Below are 23,624 nucleotides of genomic sequence, written 5' to 3'. Positions count from 1 at the left end.
ATAATAAATAAATGCCCTGACAATAAACTCTTTATTTCAAACTAGTTCATTTACACGAAGCAAAAAATAGGAATCTTAGTGATATCCCCACATCGACCTCCTAAAACTTTATATTTAACTACGACACCTCTCCTGAGAGAAGGGAAAAAACAAAAACAAACTTTTCTGTTCACCTTTGGTGCAAACAGAATATTAATGTCTCTGTGCTTTATAATTTGGGCCTGATTCAAGCAACAAATGCGTGTCTAGGTCACAAAAACATCATTGAAAACTAATTCTATGATCAATGTGTTTTACACAGAGCTAATAATGATTGCAACGATTTAAACAGGTTTTTATTTACAGTGTTCCCCTGCTTTTACGTCTTCAGTCGTTGTCTTAAAATCTCAAATAAGCTCTGATTTCTAAAGTTGAAAGACACAACACAATAACTTTTACAAAACTAAGCCAGAATAAATCCTCTCAGGTCTTTGTGTTATGAATAATAAACCACATAAGCCAAAACGGACATTGCATATATGTATGTACATATGGAAGCGTTACCGTGGCGACTGCAGCAACAGCAGCTCCACGGAGACAAAAACAAAACAGCAGACAGCTTCCTACGGTGATCAGCCACTGTGCTGAATCACCATAGATTTTACAAAACTTGTACAATTCAGGTGAGCTCACAATAATATTAATAGCAGCTTGGCGTCTTACCCCATTTTTATGCTAGACTCAGAATAACGGTAAAGTCTGCTAGTCAAGCTCCTGCCTCGTCAGCACAGGTGCTAGATGCAGAGATATCATTATTACCTGAGTCCCGTTAACTAATCTTAGGCACTTGATTCAAAGTTGCACTCTGGGTTGTTAAGCTTCAGATCCATCGAAACTGATGCCACGGTCAGAATACAATATTTTCACAGCCGTTATATTACGAATTCAAGGGCCGCTCCAAAGCTTTGTGACTGGTTGCAGTGAAGCGTCTGGTCTCGTCATAACAGCGCTGACTTCCCAGTACACAATATTTTCGCAGACCCTTATTATCATTGCTTCAGGATCGATTCAACAGGGTTTCTGGACCGTTAAGCAACTGTCCCCGTCAGAACACCACTCTGTCTCCAGATCCCACTGCAATCGTGGTTCCTGAATCCTCTATCTATTAGGACCTGATTCAACAACAGGGTATTTGGCAGTTTGGTCCCTCACTCGCCGGTGCAGGCAAAAACCGCTTCCTCCAAAACCCCCTGACTAATTCAGGTTGCAGTTTGTTGTATTTGCAAACAATTGTTTGAATCGTCAAATTTGGAAATCTTTTGCGCCAAGCTGAAAAAAACCTCAAATCCTTCTCTTGGTTTCTCAATCTCATCCATCTCATTTCTTTATCACATTTCATTTCATGTCTCCATCTTATTTCATTTCTTTATCCCATTTCATTTCATGTCTCTATCTTATTTCATTTCTTTATCCCATATCATTTCATGTCTTTATCTCATTTCATGTCTTTATCTCATTTCATGTCTTTATCTCATTTCATGTCTTTATCTCATTTCATTTCTTTATCTCATTTCATGTCTTTATCTCATTTCATTGCATCTCAAAAAAACACAGAACTTATTTATATCTTACCTCCGATCTCTCCACCGCACTCTCACACCTATAACAATGACTATCTAACTAATACAGAATTTGCTTTAACAGGTTTCTGCCTACCTTGTGATTTAGAGCTCTTGTGAGAATGCGGAGGATCGATCGGAGCAGTCTAGACCTCAAGGTCTGCGGTCTTTCTGGTCAAAAGATTCCTTCTCAGGATCACGTCCGTCAAAACTTCTCTTAGGATCACGTCGGGGTCACCAAATTGTCAGGCGTGTTGGTTTATCCTAAATATGAGAAGAGCCGGACTGGTCCAATTTAAATATTTATTGAGATGCAATGAAAGTTGAACAACATAGCTATGGACAATTATCACAGCCTAGGCTAATTAAGTTAGCAATAGGTAGTTAATAATGGCCCTGAACAAAAGGGGTTTGATATAGTTATAACAGTAGATATAATATGATTGGTTATGAAAGATTGAAGGGGAGTCACCGCAAATCAATTTGGTTCTCCCTTGTTGGTGCACAGGCATGTCCACGCCTCTTGGCACAGAAATCCAGGAAGTGAAAAGAAGCCGCTCTCTATGACGCGTCTACTACTCTGATAGTTGCTAAGCAAAATGTTCTCTTCATGAAAGGCCTTGACACAGCTGATGCCATGTGGGCCATTGGAGAAAAGAATATGATGTTCCTGCTATATTCAAACAATGTCCTGTTGATGTAAACATTAGGATCCTTGAAACCAAAACAACGAGACAAAACAATGTCAACAAAGTCACACTGTCCGACCTCCAGAACTTATCAGACAGCTGCTTGAAATATATTTGGATGAGTCTAAGGGAATAATGGTTTAATACTAAAAGTTAGAATTCAGAACAATTATAAGATTCATTATTAACAATATGCAGCAAGGGTTATTTATAAATCATTTGAATAAAGGCCTTATATCTGGTTCAAACTGATCATGCTTCCCCCCCCCCCCCCCCTCTTTAGTTGCAAATAGTTTCAGTCAGACCCAAATACCAGCTAGAATTTGAACTCCTAACAATTGTTTCAGACCCATGGTCATGCGTTTTGTTTTCACGCATGCAAATATCGCAGCATTGGTTTGTTGACAATGCAGCAGGTGGTTCACAGTAAGCTAATGTTAGCTGACATTAATTAGTGGTTGCTATGATGGAACCACTTTGCGAGTATTTCATGTATTTTCCTGCCGCTCCAATATCGAGTCTCTTGGATCCGGCGGAGTACGCAACTCTTCCGCGGCGAAATCACGTCTACCTCGGCGAGACCGTCCAGTTCCTGCTGGTACTGCGGTTCCGAGAGGACCGCTCCAGTGGGTTACCTTGGAAGGACCAGCTGGGATCTCTGTCTGCTGTGGCGAGTGTGTGCGTCGCTGAGAGCCGGCAGCAGAGGCACGGTGAGGGGCAACCAGACCTCCAGAGCAGCTGCAGCGAAGACGACGAGGAAAAAGATCCAAGCGAGAGGGAGTCCGGATGCACAGACAGCAACCGGACCTTCAGAGCGTGCAACACGTTTCTCATTCACAAGAACCCGGCGTCTGATGGGCGACTGGATGGGAAGGAAACGGTTAAGGTAAGATGGATTAAATACACATTTTAAGATGTGTTGCCATAAAACACTGGCATGTGCATTTATTGTAAATTTATCGGGGTATATTTAATTAAACTTAAACTACATACTCACTGACCTTCACATTTTCTCCTCTCTACACACAGTGGGATCTTTATTCTTCTGTTTTAATTGTTTTTTCTCTCAGACAAATGCCTTCAAACTTTCTTCTGACTGTTGCAGTGAAATTTGTGTTTCAGGGGGCTGGTGACTTCAATATTCAAGAGTTTATTATCATATGCACAACGAGTACCTTAAGCTGTCGCTTGCAATGAAATGCTTGGGTCACAGACTGACGCAGGCAGAACAGTTTATGGTTAAGGGTGATAGTGGTCTTTAATGATCCGGTTGGCCTTCTTCCTACACCACTGGGTGTAGAGGTCCTCTATGGATGGTAGATCCGTCCTGGTGATGTGCTGTGCAGACTTCCCCACCCTCTGTAAAGCCTTACGGTTCAGGGTGGTGCAGCTACCGCACCAGGCGGTGATGTAGCCTGTCAGGATACTCTCTATGGTGCACCTGTAGAAATTGCAGAGAATCCTGGCCTCCATGTTGAGCCTGCAGAAGAAGAAGAGGCACTGTCTGAATGTTTTACTGATGGAGTCTGTGTGATGGGTCCAGGTCAGGTGGGCGTCTTCTACTCCTTGTCTCTTCCTGTAGTCAACGATCAGCTCTTTTGTTTTGCCGACGTTGAGATGGAGCTTGGTGTCCTGACACCAAGATATCAGGGCTCGGACCTCGTCTCTGTAGGCCTTCTCATCGTCGCCGGTGATCAGCCCTATGACAGTTGTGTCATCAGCAAACATAATGAAGGTGTTGGAGCTGTGGCTGGCCACGCAGTCATGTTTAAACAGGGAGTACAGAAGAGGACTGAGCACGGAGCCCTTGGGGGCACCGGTGTTTAGAGTCAGGGGGGAGGATGTGGTTCTGCCGTTCTGCACCGCCTGTGGTCTGCCAGTCAGGAAGTTCAGGTTCCAATCACGGAGGGCGATGTTGAGCCCATGTTTGTTGAGCATGGTGACAAGCTTCAGGGGGCACGATGGTATTGAATACTGACCTGTAGTCAATGAAAGGCATTCCCACATATGTGTCCCTCTGGTCCAGGTGGGAGAGGGCAGTGTGGAGGGTGAGGGAGATGGCATCTGCTGTCGACCTATTCGGCCTGTAGGCAAGCTGAAGAGGGTCCAGTGAGTCACGGAGGGAGGAGGTGATGAAGGGTTTGACAAGCCGCTCAAAACACTCCACATGATTGTGGAGGCGAGTGCTACTGGGCGGTAGTCGTTCAGGTAGAGGATTTTAGTTTTTTGGGGATCAGGTTTCCTCCTATAGGAAGGCAGCAGCAGAACTGAGATGTGACCCGATTTGCCGAATGGGGGGCGAGGGAGGGCCTTATACGCATCCCAGAAGGGAGTGCAAACATGGTCTTGTTTGTTCGCACCACACGTAGGACTCTCTCAAAACAGATAGTTTTGTCATGTTTGAAAGGGGATGGGTATTCAGTTGCAATTTGCAGCTTCACTACTAGATGTCACTAAATTCTACGCACTGAACCTTTCATTATTTGTAGGCTTAAATTCACTTATAGTCTCCACACCCTCTGTAATGTTGAATATTGTGTCCTCTTTCTTATCCCCCTGCAGTCTGCTCTGGTGTTGGATGACCAGGTTATCTTCTGCCTCACAGTCTCTTTGGGCAAGCTGCCAGTGAACACACTCAAAGCCAAGGTAAGACACATGAATATACGAGCAAAGAGGTTTGGATGATACGAACATGTAAACTGCGAGACATTACATGTTTCACAGCTCTTCTCTTTATACTGTGCATAAATTTACTTTATTTTAATGTTGTTGGCATCGGTTCATCTTGGGAGATGACGATGAACCAAGATGGTAGTTAGTAACAATTTCTCAGATTGGTTAAGGAGTCCCAAGTTGGGATGTCTATCTCAATAGTTCACTTCTTCCGCATGCAGGTTTGTTCGGGCATTTAAAACAGGCAGATTTACGTCTACTAGCTTCCAGTCCTGCTTGTAGTAATCCTCATGCAAAGTTGCAGGCATTCAATGTGGCCTGCTGTGCCTGCACTGAGCTCATTGTAAATCACATATTTGAATAGTTGGCCCATTCACATATGTCTCTGGAAGCCAGCAAGGGGGACCTTAGTGTTTGGAACTCTGTCTTGTAAGGGTAAGCAGAAGATGTGTCTCAGGCTGCTCTTCTTCTTAACTTTCACATGTTGGTCAGCTTTCTCTGACATAGAGGAGAGTGTTGAGCTTAACTGCAAAGATTGACTGAAAATATTATAAAATAAAAGATCAAAACAAGCTATGGGTAGACTGTACTGTTACTGATTTGTGAGTCACCATTAACTAAGTAACCAACTTATCTCTGTTAGGCATCCGTTTTCTTACACAGTGATTAAAAACACATTACTGAAAAGTAAACTTTATATATAGTAATATTTGTTCATCTGAATTGCAGCCAGGCTGCACACTGATACTGGACAAGGTCCATTCTGAACATTCAACTGTTTGTTTCGTCATTAGGGTTCGGGGTTATCAATAATCATCACCATCGCCGTCAATAATAGTGACTCTAGTCCCACTAAGTGAATAGACCACATTGGTATCACTGATAAATATGTTAAGGCAGGTTTGAAACCTGTTCTCCTCTTCAACATTTCTGTGCTTTTTTAAAAAAAAAAATTATAACATGCACTGAAACATGTCTTTTTTTTTTATACAAATTATAACATATTATTGTAAAATCTTACTATAAAATGTAACAGTTTAAAGTAAAAAACAGATTGTTTCAGTTGTCCAGAGTGCGTGAGAGTGCTTTTCAGTTTGCAGAGATTTTGCTCTTACACAAGAACAAATATAGGAACGGTTGGTGAATCAGGCCCGTTGCCCTCAGGTGTAGCCATTGTCTGCCTTCGCATGTCCACTTTTAGAATTAATCCTTCACAATATTTTATGAATGAGGCCCCTGGTCTTTTTGTGTTTGTGTTGTTGTGCCTGTTTTTGCTGTCAGATCATGGTGACTGTGTGGAAGCAGGAGGAAGAAAATGTGGAAGTGAGGGAACATGGCTACATGACTCTTCTGCAGCTCAGGAGCCCAACACACACCTTCAGACAGGACCTGAGCACCTTCAAGGCACAGGGTACAAACAATTATTTATCTGTCATTAAATTTGTGTCTGCTGAATAACTGTAGTTATGTAAAGTGCCTATATTTTTTGTATTTGTCTTGTATCTGACTGCCAGTCAACACCACCCTGAATGTTCTGCCACCTCCCAGCGTCCAGTGTCAGCAGCTGACTGTTTCTGGAAAACACGTGACTGTTCTTAAAGGTAAACCATTCATATTCACAGATACAATCTGCAGACTCCTCCAGTTAGCAAATGCCATACCGCCCTCAGCTAAAGAACAACGTTTGAACATAAAAGATACTGTCCACTCTAGTTTTAAATTCCAGCAAGGAAAAGAGTAGGTTGATCATCTAGCATACAGTACAACACCAAAGTAATTTTTTTGTCAACTATTTATGAGTAACCCATTTGTGTGTGTGGTCCCAAGGCTCTTTGTCATAGTAGGAGCAGCACATGTGTTACTAACCATGTTCACATGGTTGTATTCCATTGAGCCAGCAAGAATGTTAACTGAAACTGACGCAGACAAATATAATTAAGTCACCATGACTGGGCAATCATTTGCTGTTCCTTCCTCTTATATCCTAAGTGGTGAACTGCAGCTCTCAGGAGGAGATGTGTGTAAGAGACATGAAGATCCTTCCCAACTATAACTTGTCCTATCTCCCGATGATGCCAGATGGTTCAGTGCTCATAGTTGACAATGCGTGGTAAGTATGTGCCCATAATGTAAACTGTCAGATTAAGGAAAACTTCAAAATTTGGAGTGGCGGTTCTGGAGAACAGGTTGATGTGATCACAGGAGTGAGTGTGGGTTAGCAGACAGGTAGCAGAGTTCTGGATGGAATGATGTTTGTTGAGGACTTTGGAAGATGTATTATAGAGAATTATACACTCACCGGCCACTTTATTAGGTGCACATTGCCAGTACCGTGTTGGACCACCTTTTACCCTCAGAACTGTATTAATTCATCGTAGCATAGATGCAACAAGGCGTGGCGTTTAAACGATGCTCAATTGGTACCAAGGGCCAAAAGTGTGCCAAGAAAATATCCCTTACACCAAATTCTGACCCTACCATCTGAATGTCGCAACTGAAATCGAGACTCATCAGACCAGGCAACGTTTTTCCAATCTGCTATCGTCCAATTGTGGTGAGCCTGTGCGAATTGTAGCTTCAGTTTCCTGTTCTTAACGGACAGGAGTGGCTCCCGGTGTGGTCTTCTGCTGCTGTAGCCCATCTGTTTCACGGTTCGACGTGTTGTGAGTTATTATTTGAGTTACTTTGTCCTTTCTATCATCTCAAACCACTCTGCCCATTCTCCTCTGACATCAACAAGCATTTTTGTCCACACATCTGCAGCTCACTGGATACTTTCTCCTAGAGATGGTTGTTTCCCAGTAGATCAGCCGTTTTTGAAATACTCAGACCAGCTTGTCTGGCTTTCTTCTCCATTCTGATGCTCGGTTTGGACTTCAGCAAGTCGTCTTCACCACGTGTAGAAGCCTAAATGCATTGAGTTGCTGCCATGTTATTGTCTGATTAGCTATTTGTGCTAACAAGCAATTGAACAGGTGTGCCCAATAAAGTGGCCGGTGGGTGTATATCTGTCTGTATATGAGGGGCGGCTGTTGCTGATGGGTAGAGCAATCATCCTCCAACCAGAAGGTTGGAAGTTCAATCCCCAGTGTTCCCCATCTGTACGCCAAGATGCTTAACCCCGAATTGCCACTCATAGAACAAAAAAAAGGTGCTGCCAATAGATTCATTGTATGAATGTGTCTGTAAATGGGTGACTAGCAAACTATACTGAGTGGTCATCAAGACTAAAAAAAGAAAAAAACTTTTGTCTGTCTGTCCATCTATCTTTCTATCCATCCATCAGTTCCCCCGCAATGCAGAGACATCTATATGAATTATAATCTATCCTATGTTATGGATATCATTGAAACATTTTTGTCTTTGAAAAAACATTGATGCACTTATGACCCATATATACTTATCCCACCAGCCACCAATCAGCTGAGGTGACCATGGCGTCATTCTATCGGATAGATAGTGAGTCATCACGCTTACCAAGCACGCTCAGTGCGCTGGAGCAACAGAACTTTCTATTTCAGCTGCAGCTTCAAAACAAACCAGAAGAGGACTCCAGTGAGGTGAGGAGACATTAGGAGGGTCATGTTAGATCCTTTACTTCAAGTTTTTAACAAAAGGATGAAACAGAAAATAAGCTGGCGACTATCTTTAGCAGCAAATTAATCTTCATTGAGTGCTTTATTTAAAACTTCTGGTAGATGATGTGTGTGGGTCTGAGTCATAATAAATGTGTGCTTATGGTTATTAGGATCAGTGTGTCCTACTGATATATTTGCAGACAAAGAAAGCGTCTGATACACTTATGAATTTTTTTTTCAACTTAATGGCACAATCTGTGTGTGCACATGTATGAAATGTGTTGCAGTGTGTTTTGACAGATCTGTGACAGACCATGTTCCAAGCAGGCTTTCTGACTTATTTTCATCAAAAGATAATTCATATATAGTGAGTTTTTTGGGTAACTTTATAATATTACCTTATAGTCAGTTTTATAATGTAATTTTAATATTCCAACTGTTTGATAATTTCCTTCTGCTTTTGCAACTAGCGCATTACCTCAAACAACTGCCAGCATTTGAATATTTTGAAACGATTCAATATTGTAGACTCACGTTGTCCAACTCTAATCAGCTAATTAACTTGAAACACCTGCAAAGGTTTGCTCAGCCTTTAAATGGTCTCTAAGGCTGGTTCAGTAGGATACATAATCATGGGGAAGACTGCTGACTTCACAGTTGTCCAGAAGACAGTCATTCACACCATTCACAAGGAGGGTACGCCACAAAAGGTCATTGCTAAAGAAGCTGGCTGTTCACAGAGTGCTGTATCCAAGGTTATTCAAAGAAAGTTGAGTGGGAGGAAAAAGTGTGGTAGAAAAAGGTGCACAAGCAACAGGGATAACCGCAGCCTTGAGAGGATGGTGAAGCAACGGCCATTCAAGAACTTGGGGGAGATTCACAAGGAGTGAACTGAGGCTGGAGTCAGTGCATCAAGGCCTACCAAGCACAGATGTATCCAGGACATGGGCTACAACTGTCGCATTCCTCGTGTCAAGCCACTCCTGAACCAGAGACTAACCCGGGCTATGGAGAGAAAGGACTGGACTGTTGCTCAGTCAAAGTCCTCTTTTCAGATGAAAGTAAATATTGCATTTCATTTAGAAATCAAGGTCCAAGAGTCTGGAGGAAGAGTGGAGAGGCTCACAATCCAAGTTGTTTGGGGTAACTTCACACTGGACTTCAATCGGTGATGATTTGGGGAGTGTTGAAGGTGGGATGTAAATGAGCGGTTTGAGCGCGGTGGGAAAAAAAACTCTCAGGAATACTTAGCGATGAAGTTGTAAAAAGGGGCTATTTACTGTCCCATATTAAGGCTGACAAGGCAGAATAACTAGGAAAATATATAATAATAAAAAAAAGAGCAAAAAAAACAAACACTTGCAAATAAGAAAATAAAGTGGCATGTGGGCCCAATACAATACAATATCAAGATACTTCTCAGAAAAAACCCTTCTCCGGCGAGCTCTCAGACTTACGTCTTTCCAACAGCAGCCCGGCAGCAGTTAGGTCCGTCAAGGGTGCAGCCCGGCTGGAGAAGTTAGGGATGAACCATCGATACCAGCCAACTAACCCCAGGAATGACCTAACCCCCTTTTTAGTAGAGGGCGGCTGAGAATCGCAGATGGCGTCCACCTTGCCGATTTGAGGTCGGATAGTGCCGCCACCCAGGCTTTAGCCCAGGTAACAGACCTAAGACCTGGCGAGCTGGCACTTGATGGCGTTCACCACCAGCCCTGCTCGATGGATCCGCCGGACGACATCGCAAAGGTGATGAAGATGTTCTGCCCAGGATGAAGACGGTCCGCGCCCACAGCTGGTTTCGGACGACCGCCGGACGGTCAGTCCATCTCTTCAGTAGGTTGACATGGTAGAGGTTCCTTGAGCTACGTCTGTCCAGCATGGCAATTTCATAGGTTACCTCGCTGGTCTTGCGAAGCACTTCATACGGACCTTGCCACTTAGCCAACATACTGCTCTCAGATGAGGGCAGCAGCAGCAGTACTTTCTCTCCAGGATTAAAAGAGCGGCTGCATGCAGTCTGGTCATACCATGTCTTTTGTCGTGTCTGCGCCTTGGCCAGGTGGTCATGTGCCATGGAGCTCAGCTGTTCCAGCTTCTCCCGCATCTTTAGGACATAGCTCACGATGTTTACCGGCTGGTGAGGAGCGTCCCCCTCCCAGCTCTCAGGGAGAATGTCAAGCAGGCCTCTCACCTCCCGGCCGTACAAGAGCTCGAAGGGGGAGAACCCGGTGGATGCCTGCGGTACCTCTCTGTAGTAGAAAAGCAGATAGGGGAGCCACTGATCCTAGTCAGCTCCCGAGTCAGACACGAATTTCCTTAGCATAGACTTCAGGGTTTGATTGAATCTCTCAACCAAGCCGTCAGTCTGCGGATGATAGGGTGTGGTTCTGATACCCTGGATCTTTTAGGGCTGCAACGACAGGTGCCAACGGGTAATCCTTGAATTAAAATCCCTCATGCGATGGAGGCACTGCAGGGCCCTATGGTCCGTCTCAAGGACAAAGTCTTTGCCCACCAGATAGTACTTAAGAGTGTCAATGGCCCACTTAATAGCCAGAGCCTCTTTCTCAACAGTTGAGTAGCGAGTCTCGCGAGGGAACAGTTTACGGCTCACGTACTATACTGGTCTTCTGTCCTCCCCCTCACCCTGCAACAACACTGCCCCCAGGCCAAGGCCTGAGGCGTCAGTCTGCACCATAAAGTGCAAGGAAAAGTCCGGGCTCTGGAGCACAGGATCCAGACACATGCTTTCCTTTAAGTCTTGAAAAGCTGCTTCACCCTCAGCCGTCAAAACCACCTTGTTGGGACTGGTCTTGCGAGTTAGGTCTGTCAAGGGTGCAGCCCGGCTGGAAAAGTTAGGGACGAACCGTCGATACCAGCCGACTAACCCCAGGAATGACCCCACCCCCTTTTTAGTAGAGGGCGGCTGAGAATCGCGGACTGCGTCCACCTTGCCGATTTTAGGTCGGATAGTGCCGCCACCCAGGCTGTAGCCCAGGTAACGGACCAAAGACCTGGCGAGCTGGCACTTGCTGGCGTTCACCACCAGCCCTGCTCGATGGATCCGCCGGAAGACATCGCAAAGGTGATGAAGATGTTCCGCCCAGGAGGAACTATGTATTATGACGTCATCAATATAGGCCGCGGCGTTGTCCTCAGCACCCCTCAGCACCTCATCCATGAGCCGCTGGAAGCTTGCTGCGGCGCAATGAAGGCCAAAGGGCATGACCCGGAACTGGTACAGGCCTGATGGAGCACGGAAGGCAGTCAGCTCCTGTGCTCGGGGGAGAGTGGCACCTGCCAGTACCCCTTACACAGGTCCAAAGTGCTGAGGAACTTTGCCCTCCCCAAGCACTCCACCATCTCGTCCACACGGGACATGGGATAGGGGTCAAATGTCGATATGCTGTTCAGCTTTGAAAAGTCGATACAGAAGCGGAGTCCGCAATCCTTTTTTGGAACCAGGACCACTGAACTGCACCACTCACTGCGCGAAGGCTCAATCACCCCCATCTCCAGCATGGCCTGTACCTCTTGCTTCAGCGTAGATATCAGACGCGCTGGAACCCTGGAAGCGGTCTGCCGGATGGGACCTGGAGAAGTGAGCTGGATGTCATGGGAGATAACCTCTGTCCGCCCTGGCTGGTCTCGAAACAGGCCTCTGGGGATGATGCTCAGCAGGTCCTCCTGCTGTTCAGGTGTCAGGTGGGTGATGGAGGGGTAGGGAGACTCCCCACCAGCTGTAGGAAAATACAGCTCCGCTGGTTCTTCCTCTTGTTCCACGGTTCGCGCCCACAGCTGGCTTTGGACGGCCGCCGGACGGTCAGTCCATCTCTTCAGTAGGTTGACATGGGAGAGGTTCCTTGAGCGACGTCTGTCCGGCATGGCAATTTCATAGGTTACCTCGCTGGTCTTGCGAAGCACTTCATACGGACCTTGCCACTTAGCCAACAGACTGCTCTCAGATTAGGGTAGCATCAGCAGTACTTTCTCTCCAGGATTAAAAGAGCGGCTGCATGCAGGCTGGTCATACCATGTCTTTTGTCGTGTCTGCGCCTTGGCCAGGTGGTCATGTGCCATGGAGCTCAGCTGTTCCAGCTTCTCCTGCATCTTTAGGACATAGCTCACGATGTTTACCGGCTGGTGAGGAGCGTCCCCCTCCCAGCTCTCAGGGAGAATGTCAAGCGGGCCTCTCACCACCCGGCCATACAAGAGCTCGAAGGGGGAGAACCCAGTGGATGCCTGCGGTACCTCTCTGTAGGAGAAAAGCAGATAGGGGAGCCACTGATCCTAGTCAGCTCCCGAGTTCACAATTCTTTTCTTAGACTTTTCATTGCCTAAGTGTCCTGCCCACGGAATGCTATGCCCAAGATGTAATACTCTGCCTCTCAGAGCCTCTGGCACCACCAACTGTTCCTTATCTGCACTCTCCCTGTACAGTCTCCCATTATGTATTACAAACACCTCCCTCATTTATGGCCTCCCTAGCCTCATCTGGGGTTTTCACCGAGGCAAAGCTTGAGCTAAGGGTAGGGTCTTCCTGCTGTAATTTGACAAAATCTGGCACAAGGACTTCACTGCCCTCCAGTGGTGGTAGGGAAAGACTCTCTGGCACCGCTGTACCTGCCACTTTAGCTCTACGCTTCTCTGCCTTGGATTTTTTAGCTTTGCCACCTTGGCAACTAAATGGTAACTCTGCCAAATAATCTGGTTCTGCTTTCTGACTGGCTTGTGCCTTAGTTAAAACATAGCTAGAAGCTGTGTTAACATTTTGCAGGAACTCTGTTAAGATTGGCACATCCTGGCCTAGAATCACAGGATAGGGACACTTATCCAAGAGCCCTACAGTAAGCAAATACTTTTGACAACTGATTATAATGGGGACCTCGCTAGTCTGATGCACAGACTCATCTCCATGGATGCAGCGGACCCTCACGCTACCCACTGGCCGATAATTAGACTTCAAACAGGATTTAAGAACAAAAGATTGACTACTACCGGAGTCAACTAAAGCCTGCAGCGTTTTGCCTCCTATCCTGACGGGGACAGTTACATCAGCCGGAGTGAATGCTATATGATTACTAGGGCCAGAGGAATAACACAGTCTTGGGTCAGTGGCTTTCATCACAGGGCAATGGGGTCTAATGTGGCCTTGCTGACCACAGTGGTAGCATATCAGGACCCTAGATGAACTAGCTGGAGCAGGCTTAACACTGGGGCTGGGCCTATAGGGGCTGTTAGAGGGACTGAACACACGACCACTACCACCCACAGACTTACCGACCGATGTCTTCAGCGGCTTATGCTGGGCTGTCTGCTGAGGTCGTCTCCAGGAGTCGTGTGGGCTCAGTTGATAGAACCGTCTGGACTGTCTGGCGGCCAAGAAGGTCTCCACCAGTTCCGCCGCTTCAGCCTAGGAGTGTGGGGTGCGTTCTTTCACCCACACCTGTAGCTCCTGGTTAAGCATCCCCAGGAATTGCTCCAGTATGATCTGGTCACAGATCTGCTCTTTGGACTTAGTCTCTGGGTCCAGCCATTTCCCCAGGAGGTTTTTGAGGCGATCATGGAGCTCCTTCGCCGTCTCTCCCTCCAGGATAGTCTTGGAGCGGAAACGCTGGCGATAGGTCTCTGCATTGATCTCAAATTTCCTGAGAACGGCTTGCTTCACTTTGACGTAGTCCTGACTGTCCTCAATGTTCATAGCTACGAAAGCAGCTCTGGCTGTCCCTTTTAACAAAGGCACTAAACACAATGCCCATGTATCTGAGGGCCACTGACTAGCTGCCGCGAGCCTTTCGAATGTCTTTAAATAATGCTCAATGTCTTCGTCCTCTTCATATGGGGACATTTTGGGGTTTGTCCACCCCAGATTGAAGTGTGGAGGTGTGGCTAGGCCGATACCAGTTGATTTGCTAGAGCTCTACGAGGGACTGTAGCGTCGTCTCACCTCTCACCAACCTCTGTAGTTGGTGAAACTGATGCTCCATGGCTTTCCACCGCTGGTCATGCCGCTGTGCCTCCACGTCCAACTGTTCCTGCTGCCTCCGCTGACACTCCACCACCGACTTCACAATATGCTCCAGCCGATCGGTCCGGTCTACGACCACTGGAGTGTGCGTCCTGGACGACGCTGCAGATTTCGGCCTTGCTCCCGGGTCTCCTGCAGAGTCAGGCCCTGGGAGAGCCGAACCTCCACTTCTTGTCTCCATCTCTAATCAATGAGAGCCGCTCACGGTCACTGGAATCTCACCACTGCCACCAAATGTTGAAGGTGGGATGTAAATGAGCGGTTTGAGCGCGGTGGAAAAAAAACCTCTCAGGAAGACTTAGCGATGAAGGTGTAAAATGGGATTATTTATTGTCCCATATTAAGGCCGACAAGGCAGAATTAACTGAGAAAATATATAATAATAAAAAAAAAAAGAGCAAAAAACAACAAACACTTGCAAATAAGAAAATAAAGTGGCACGTGGGCCCAATACAATACAATATCAAGATTCTTCTCCGAAAAAACCCTTCTCCGGCGAGCTCTCAGACTTTCTTTCCAACAGCAGCCCCCCAACAGAATGAACCCACAGGCTTATATGCGATCTAACCCCGCCCCCACAGTTGGAACAATCCAACATACAATCAAACACAGGGGTGTCACAGGTAAAAAATCCCTAAAGCTTTAACAGCTTATCCCACAAATTCTTTAACAAGAAAAATACTTTGCAATCTATTAACTGCACAATTACCCCAAGAAGGCAAAGCAAACTAATAAAATATCAGTCTAAACAAAAATAAAATACTCCTCGGGTTCACTTCCGGCTAACCCGGAAGTCGAATGCCTATTTACTTCCGCACCGCGGGCTGCTCGCTTTCCCCACAAACAAACCGACCCGCGACACGGAACCATGGTAAAATGTACGCTGTGTATAATGACTGGAATAATGTGAGATTTTAAACTAAATAAACGGAACATTTATAACGCAAGACATTGTGTGGTGTGTTGATTTTAACAGAAAACTGACGGGTACAAAGGTATTTAAACTTTAGCGGTGTAATGATTGAAGTAAGCTTTTGTATTATGCACGGAGGTTTGTATGAAAATGGATGGGTTAAACAAACACGGTAAACGGACCCGGACATAAAGCATGCAACACAGAGTTAACAATGTAATGATTCGTGTAAACGGGGCAGTGCATTACTTCCGTGACGGCCGCTGTGCGCACCGTCACAAACACATACATACATTTAACATTTGTACTAATAACACATGTAAACAGGGCAGTATATTACTGCCGTGACGGTCGCTGTGCGCACCGTCACAGGGAGCCATGTCATCTGCTGGTGTTGGTCCACTGTGTTTTATCAAGTCCAAAGTCAACGCAGCCGTCTACCAGGACATTTTAGAGTACTTCATGCTTCCTTCCGCTGATAAGGTTTATGGAGGTGCTGATTTCATATTCCAGCAGGACTTGGCACCGGCCCACACTGCCAAAAGTACCAATACCTGGTTTAAGGACCAGTGGCGATTCTAGAAAATTTTACATGGGGTGGCAGAAGGGTGGCAAGTTAAATTCAAGGGTGGCAAATCACACACACAAAGTCAAGTCAAGTCAAGTCTTTTTATTGTTGGAAACACACATGCCTGGTGTCTATATGTATTTATTTATACCAATCGCTAATGAAAACAGTTAACATATTCACATATCCAGCAGCAAAACAATTCATATTTCCCTTCATAATGACAAATACTTTTCTAAATGGCCAATTGAATTTCTAATGTATTAGGTTATTACATACACATGTACATATGTATTATGTATTAGGTTATTACATACAAAATCATGTTTACCAAAGCTAAACTAACTAGCTACCAAAAGATTCACTCATGAATGCTAACCGCGGCGCCATCCGTTTCAATGGGAATCGCGACTCTCCGTAATTTCAACATTAATTTTAACATATTTATAATTCGAAATTCGTCCCAGCCTTTATACCACATACACAATAGGGTCTATAGCATATAACCGAGTCATCCTCTCACATTTTAATGCAGCTGTATAGCGAGCTAGCTACTAGTCCTATCGACTTTTGCAAGCTAGCAATTAAATAAACGATTGAAATTACAACGGAATTGTCTATCACATATGACCACCCATCACATTTCCTTGATTCAAGTTTCAGCTGTACTGTACCTTTTTTCATCACTGCAAGTGTACAGTTGGCTTGTCTCCAGTTCTTTGGCTTTCAAACCGTTTCTGTCTTCATTTGAATGAAGCGGCAGATGCGCACGGTGAGAAGAGAGCAAATAGGATTCATGGACTCAACCATTTTATAGGGGAGGGGGAACATAAAGATTTTAGTTCTTAAACTTAAACAAGTTACCAATGAGATCAACAGCTTCAGTAGCAAAAAATATAATACCATTCAATAAATGTATATTGGAGACACTTCTAACAACCTGGGTGGCAAGTGGGGTGGCAAGCATTTTTTGGGGGGTGGCAGCTGCCACCCCTTGCCACCCCGGTAGTTTCGCCACTGTTAAGGACCATGGTATCACTGTGCTTGATTGGCCAGCAAACTCGCCTGACCTGAATCCCATAAAGAATCTATGGGGTATGGTCAAGAGGAAAATGAGCGACACCAGACCCAATAATGCAGACGAGCTGAAGGCCGCTATCAAAGCAACCTGGGCTTCCATAACACCTCAGCAGTGCCACAGGCTGATGAGCTCCATGACACGCCGCATTGAGTCAGTAATTCATGCAAAAGGAGCCCCGACCAAGTATTGAGTGCATATATGTATGAACATACTTTTCAGTAGGCTGAAATTTCTGTATAAAAAATCCTTTGTTTTATTGGTTTTCTGAAATATTCTAATTTTCTGAGATACTGATTTTTTTTCTAAATTATTTACTGTAAGCCATAATCATCAAAATTAAAAGAAAATAAATGCATAAACATTTCACTCTGTGTGTAATGAATCTATATAATATGAGTTTCACTTTTTGATTTGAAATATTTAAATAAATGAACTTTTCCATGATATTCTCATTTATTGAGATGCACCTGTATATGACCATACACCAGTAGTTGGAAAAACTACAGCAATCTATTTATGTGAGCTAGTTCCATGATCCACCTGTTGTGCATTGTGACTCACTAGCATTACTATGTCGCAAAACTAGTTTCACTTGTAACAAGTTAAAGTGTTCGCCGTGTGATAGGAACTAAAAATACTTGTTTCCTTTTTTGCCAGATATATTTCTAGTTATTACTCGTTTCCCAGTATTCGCTTGGATCGTCCTCAGCTGGTGATGACAGCTTCCTGTCCAAGGGCAGTCAGGCCTTCGGAGCACTTCTGGGTAAAATACACCCTCCTGAACAACTTGCAGGACTTTGCCGTCCATCTGATCTGGAATTCTGAAGGTGAGAAGCGGACTTGAAACACTGTTCAAACTTCATCAGAAATATAATAATGTCCACATGATAAGATCGAATTATTCAACACAAGCATAGACTATTAATTCATTGCCTGACTCATGGTTTGGCTTTTGGAACGCCACTTTAATCAGTTTAAATGAACTGAAAAGTCATGTAGTGACAAAGCAAGCAATCAAAATGTTATCTATGCAGCACATCTCATTCCAGGTGGACGCACAATATGCTGCACAGATTGTGAGCTAAGACCGAAGTAGCAGCTAGAATACGATGAGGATAAAATAGTAAGATAAGAAGACAGTAAGATATAAAATAAAAGGAGGATTTTGTTAAAAAAAAATAAAAATAAAAAGTGTTAATACAAATATAAAATAAAATTAAAACTGCTGAAAAGCACAGCTATAAAGGAACGTTAATAGTTTAGATTAAAAATACCGAAGTGTTGGAGTACAACATAGGCTTGGAGAGTAAAACCTGAAGGCACTTTCACCAGTTTTTGTTGAGACCTGGGGAATAACCAGGCGACCTGCTCCAGATAATCTAAGCGGTGGAGCTGGTATTTAGCATGTTAGTATGATGTTGAGATGCCAGACTATGTAGGCCCTTAACATTTTTAAATCAATTCTAAAATTGTGTATTGACTTCAGCAGGTGTTGTTTTTCTAGTTAAAACACAAGCTTCAGGATCCTTGAGGTGATAAGGATGCTTTTTACAGGTTTCTGTGAACAGTAATCTAGCCGACTGAAAATAAATGCATGGACAAATTTTTCACTGTCTTCTTGGAACGCTCCTTTCTTTTGAAATATTTCTTATAGGATAAAATCCAATTCTAACAATGTTGTTAATATCTAGCGATCTGGATGGTGGAGCTTGGTCCTGCTGGTTGCTGACCATGGACTGTGATTGCAGTGGGACTGCTTGGCATGTCATGTTGGGGTTGTCCTTCAGGATGTTTACCCTCATCAAATGCTGCTAAAAAACTTTAATCTTGATGATGTTTTCCTACATGTGGCATGTATTGCACTTCTGTCCGTCCGGGGAGAGGGATCCCTCACATGTGGCTCTCTCTGAGGTTTCTACGTATTTTTACCCTGTTAAAAGGGTTTTTAGTAGTTTTTCCTTACTCTTGCTGAGGGTTAAGGACAGAGGATGTCACACCCTGTTTAAACCCTATGAGACGAATTGTAATTTGTGAATATGGGCTATACAAATACAATTTGATTGATGATTGATTGATATGGCTCTGGAAAGCGAGGTCGGTGTCAAGATAACACCAAGGTTTCTGACAGTCTGATGATAAGGGTCTGCTGTCTATTTCTTATCCCCCTGACAACCTGGACTACTATCTTATCTTTATTTTACTGTTAGAAATTGCTAGACATCCAGATACCAATATCTTTGAGGGATTATGGCAATGTGTCAATGGGGCTCCGATCATTGGGGGAATATATAATTGCATGTCATCTGCATAGTGTTTCTTAATAATTTGGCCAGAAGGCAGCCAGTACAAATTTAACAGTAATGGGCCTAAAATAGAACCCTGGGCTATATCCAAGTTCAACTACAGACTGTTAAACATTTTAAATGTAATCGCAGCTTCTGTTACTCCAGGCTTTGGACTTTACACTTACAGTAAACAGATGACTACATTAAGTGCTGTAAGATTTATATGAAATACACCTTACTATTGTGCTTTCTCAATTCTAACATTTGTACTGTAAATTAAAGTCACTGACAGGTTAATCTTTCTACAGTGAAGATCATGTTCACCTTTATCCACAACTGTATTCATATTTTTGTTGGATATAACTGCATTAATGTAGTTCAATGTGTAATAAATGTATCCATGAAACTCTATTTTACTACTCATGATTCTGCACATCTGTTAAAAAAGTCACAACAGCAACATGCACAGTAATGTTATCATACAAGAACACTTTATGAACGTGTTGTTGGAATTTGAAATTAATCACAGGCCTTTTACATTTTTGTTTTAATCAAATTATTAGTTCATTTTAATCATATTGGGTATGTCTGTTAAACACAAACTGTTCAATAACATAAACTGTGGCTTAAAAATGTTAATATCAGAGGTTAAGTAAATACTTAAGAGTCTGTATATTTAATACATAATTTCAAGGTTTTACCAGAAGTTAACATTTGATATACACACATTTAATCCAGGTGAACTTCAGGTTGTACAGTTCTAGCTGTTTAGAATTGAAGACTCTTCATGTGACATTGATAAACACTTCCCTGTAAAGGTTGTAACTGCTGAAGTTGATCCATTACTAATTGTAGTTTCATCTTTTTTAAATTATGTAAAAAAAATATCACTGCCAAATTAAAAAAAATGAACAAATTAGCTAAAAGGTAGGAAACTGAATTTGAGAATATAGAGAATCTATCACAAACTTCTTTTAGTCTGGCATGTCATTAGCACAACTCATTAAAGAATTAAGGATTTATTAAAAGGAAGGTTTTAAGCTTATTCTTAAACGTATAGAGGTATGATGTTGCTATATAATGAATTATCTTGTAATTGAGAAGGAGAATTTAATTTTTTTTTATTCTATTCAAAAAATCTGAAGCAGTCAAAACATTTATACGGTATAATTTTGACATTGATTCAAGTGAAGTATTTTACCCAAGTAATAACCTGTGCTGAGATTGATGGATTTCTCACCCCAGAGGGATTAAATAAAGGGACACCCCACATGTGTTTGTAGATGCCTAAAGAATTAAGTCTGCAATATGGACTTTGTAACTGTTATAGGCTAAACCTGCTGACAGGCGTATAGTAACCTCTTTGATAAAACTCAAGCTGCTTTCAAACATGCTCTGAACTCTGGATAATCTCATGACATTCTCCGGAGGGGCTGTGTGTTATAACGCAACTGCCTGAATGAGAGGCTCCGGACTTTTTCCGGGGTTTCTCCGCCCAGCCCCTTTGTTAAAACTGTGGATAATTCCTGAGAGAGCCAATTTAAGAAGATAGCAGATGCTATGGGGGATTCACTACAAGCGACTGGGCGTATAGATTTACGTTTCGAACATGAAACCGACGCAAACATTAAAAAATAATACATCTCAGGAGAAAAGGCGGTGCCAAACACGTAGGAGACACAGATGAAGATGTCAAGAGAGCTTTTGATGATACGCCTTTGCTGATGTGCTGTAAATAAATATATGTAACTCCACAGCTGAAGACTACATTCTCCCTTTACCTGAACGCTGTGGAGATTTCTGTGTTGTTGTGAGTGCGTCTGGGTGGAGAATCACCTGCTCCCATGTTTATGTGTGAAAGGCAAACTCCTGAGAAAGTATGGACCCAACTGTGCAGATGTCCTGTCTGAAAATTACTTTAAAGTGGATAAGTTGGGAAAAGACATATTTTAGTTTTACAATATAAATATGCTGAATACAATATTTGAATTAATGAATTGCTCTTCCATCTTGTCTTCTCTTATCCTGCTCCTTGTTAACACTAGAGTTAAGCCAACATATGAAACTGAAGCTTCAGCTCACAGCTACTGTGTCCACTCATCCTCCTCGATCACCCCTGAAGAAATCTCCATTATCGTCAAGCTTGGTAGCCGGTGAGCTTCTAGAGACACGTACCCTGGGCCGATCTCAGAGCTTCTCCCACCAACAATCGGCCAGATCAAACCATGTTAGGTACAGAGACTAAATTGGATTTTTTTTATAATCCCGGTTCAGCTTTCCTATGTTTTCATATCACTGCTTTGTGTTGAACCGTGTGTGGTGAAAAACTCTGATTATATCCTTTACAGTATCCGCTGGCCCCACTGGCCCCTCTTGGCAGCACCACTGCATTGATGTGCATTACACCGTACTGGTCAACAAGTGACTCTGCTCCCCTGCTCTTTTCTAATAACTCACTCTTAGATCTGATCTTTATAATAACTTGCTGAATTTATGTGTTACTGGATTAGCGAGGCATTGCTTCTTCTGCTACAATGAAGTTAACACTGCGTTGCCCCAAAATCTGTGGGAAGAAGTTTTCTCTCTTCTCTGAGTGTGTGCGTGCTTGTCTGCTTGTCTCTGTCGCTCTTTACACAAACTGACATTCACATTTATTTCGTTATTAATGATGATGTCAAATCCTGAATTTCACAACGTCTCGTGTTTTTTGTCTAAGGTGAACTGTGTTCTAGCAAACATTTTTTTCAATGTGGATAAATACTGCTTCATAAACTCTGGAGCGAATCAAACAAATATTTGGTGAACTTCACACAGGCGCATAACAATCCCACTTTGCAAGCGTGTCTCTGGTTGGGACACCGTCGCTCACTGGGGTTGATGCTGGACAGTTTTTATCATGAGCTTTACACTGTGGTAATCATCTGCAGTTTTAATGATAATTTTAATTTCATATAGTAATACTTTCCGTCGAGAATTTGCCTGTGGTTAATCATGATACCAGTAACCCATTCATCCCTACACCTAACCATTCCTGTGTCAGCATGTCCATGACACGGTGTCTCTGTTTGCTTTAGGACAGGCAGTGTGATGGAGCATCGGGCAATCACACCACTTATGGGACCTTCAATGGGCAAAGCCAGCCAGCTTCCCCCTGACCAAACCCTCATCTCACTGGACAAAATAGCCAAGAGAAAATGTAAAGTGTTGGTGCTGGAACATGTCCAAGAGGCATACTGCAGGTAAGATACACTCCTGATCAAAATCTTAAGACCAGTTAAAAAATTGCTGAATTTGCATTTTGCACTGTTGGATCTTAGGAAGGTTCTAAGTAGAGCTTCAAAATGCAAAAAGAAGAAATGGGAACAAGAGACCAAAAGTTGTGAGCAGGCAATTTATTGAAAACAACAATTTAACTCACATAGGCTGTTCATCAAATTGTTGTTTTCAATAAATTGCCTGCTCACAACTTTTGGTCTCTTGTTCCCATTTCTTCTTTTTGCATTTTGAAACTTTTTGAAAGTTTCTAATAAGCTCTCCAATATATAAATACAATGGTAAGGAGTAGTAAGGAGTATATAAAACTAGGCTTAAAGGTTCATTGGGTACAATTTAGGGACAGTGGTGAAGTTGCATTTTGCAGCTGACACCCCTCCCCCCTCCCCTTTCAAAACTTTGGACAACTGATAAAACATGACGGCCTCCCTAGAGAGGACCCACTCCTGATGTACAGTAAATATAAAGTATTTATATATAAAGGGCTGATTCTAGGGTAAGGAAACCAACAATTTATATGATTAGACACCAGTGAAAACACGACTGGGATTATTTGAATATTATTATTTTATATTCAGTTTCTGCAAACAGATCCCTTTCTCAAAAGTGCTGGGATGCAGAGGTCACCTACGAGAAACCATAGTGATAGTGTAGCTAGACTCAGTTCTTCATTGAGTTCCTTTTTTGATATTTTCTAAACATAATAAGTTGTACTCACAAAATATCCTTAGACTTTAGATCCTTAGATTTGATAAGCAGGTTGCACTTTGGATCCATGAATTATTCCCTGAGATTTATTCCACAACATGTCATGGTTATCCGTCCAGTGTTTGTTTGTGCAACCTTGTGTACAAACATGCAAAACAACCAACAAACACAACCGTATAGGAATGAAAACAACCAGAAACTAAGGCTGCAAGTAGCACTGTCGGTCC

At 43.3% G+C, this 23,624-nt stretch overlaps 1 protein-coding gene across 1 annotated transcript; it reads left to right on the top strand.

The window, feature by feature from the left end:
- Nucleotides 1–2,753: 2,753 nt before the first annotated feature.
- On the top strand, nucleotides 2,754–22,659 carry trappc14 (trafficking protein particle complex subunit 14). Its single transcript, XM_062384039.1, has 12 exons — nucleotides 2,754–3,173; nucleotides 4,850–4,933; nucleotides 6,242–6,371; nucleotides 6,475–6,561; nucleotides 6,950–7,070; nucleotides 8,373–8,520; nucleotides 11,930–11,949; nucleotides 15,859–15,888; nucleotides 17,202–17,213; nucleotides 17,789–17,958; nucleotides 21,462–21,648; nucleotides 22,491–22,659. Exons 1-12 carry the CDS (start codon nucleotides 2,754–2,756, stop codon nucleotides 22,657–22,659), a joined length of 1,578 nt encoding a protein of 525 aa, XP_062240023.1.
- Nucleotides 22,660–23,624: the final 965 nt, after the last annotated feature.

This window comes from Platichthys flesus, chromosome 24 (assembly GCF_949316205.1).
Source record: "Platichthys flesus chromosome 24, fPlaFle2.1, whole genome shotgun sequence".
Lineage (NCBI taxonomy): Eukaryota > Metazoa > Chordata > Actinopteri > Pleuronectiformes > Pleuronectidae > Platichthys > Platichthys flesus.
Note: the sequence above shows the minus strand (reverse complement) of the source record. Positions and strands in the feature narration are given on the sequence as shown.

Coding starts and splice junctions, on each gene's coding strand:
- trappc14 (XM_062384039.1), top strand. CDS start 2,754: ATGGAACCACTTTGCGAGTATTTCATGTATTTTCCTGCCGCTCCAATA. Junction 7,071..8,372: donor CTCATAGTTGACAATGCGTG/GTAAGTATGTGC, acceptor TTATCCCACCAG/CCACCAATCAGCTGAGGTGA. Junction 21,649..22,490: donor GCCAGATCAAACCATGTTAG/GTACAGAGACTA, acceptor TGTTTGCTTTAG/GACAGGCAGTGTGATGGAGC.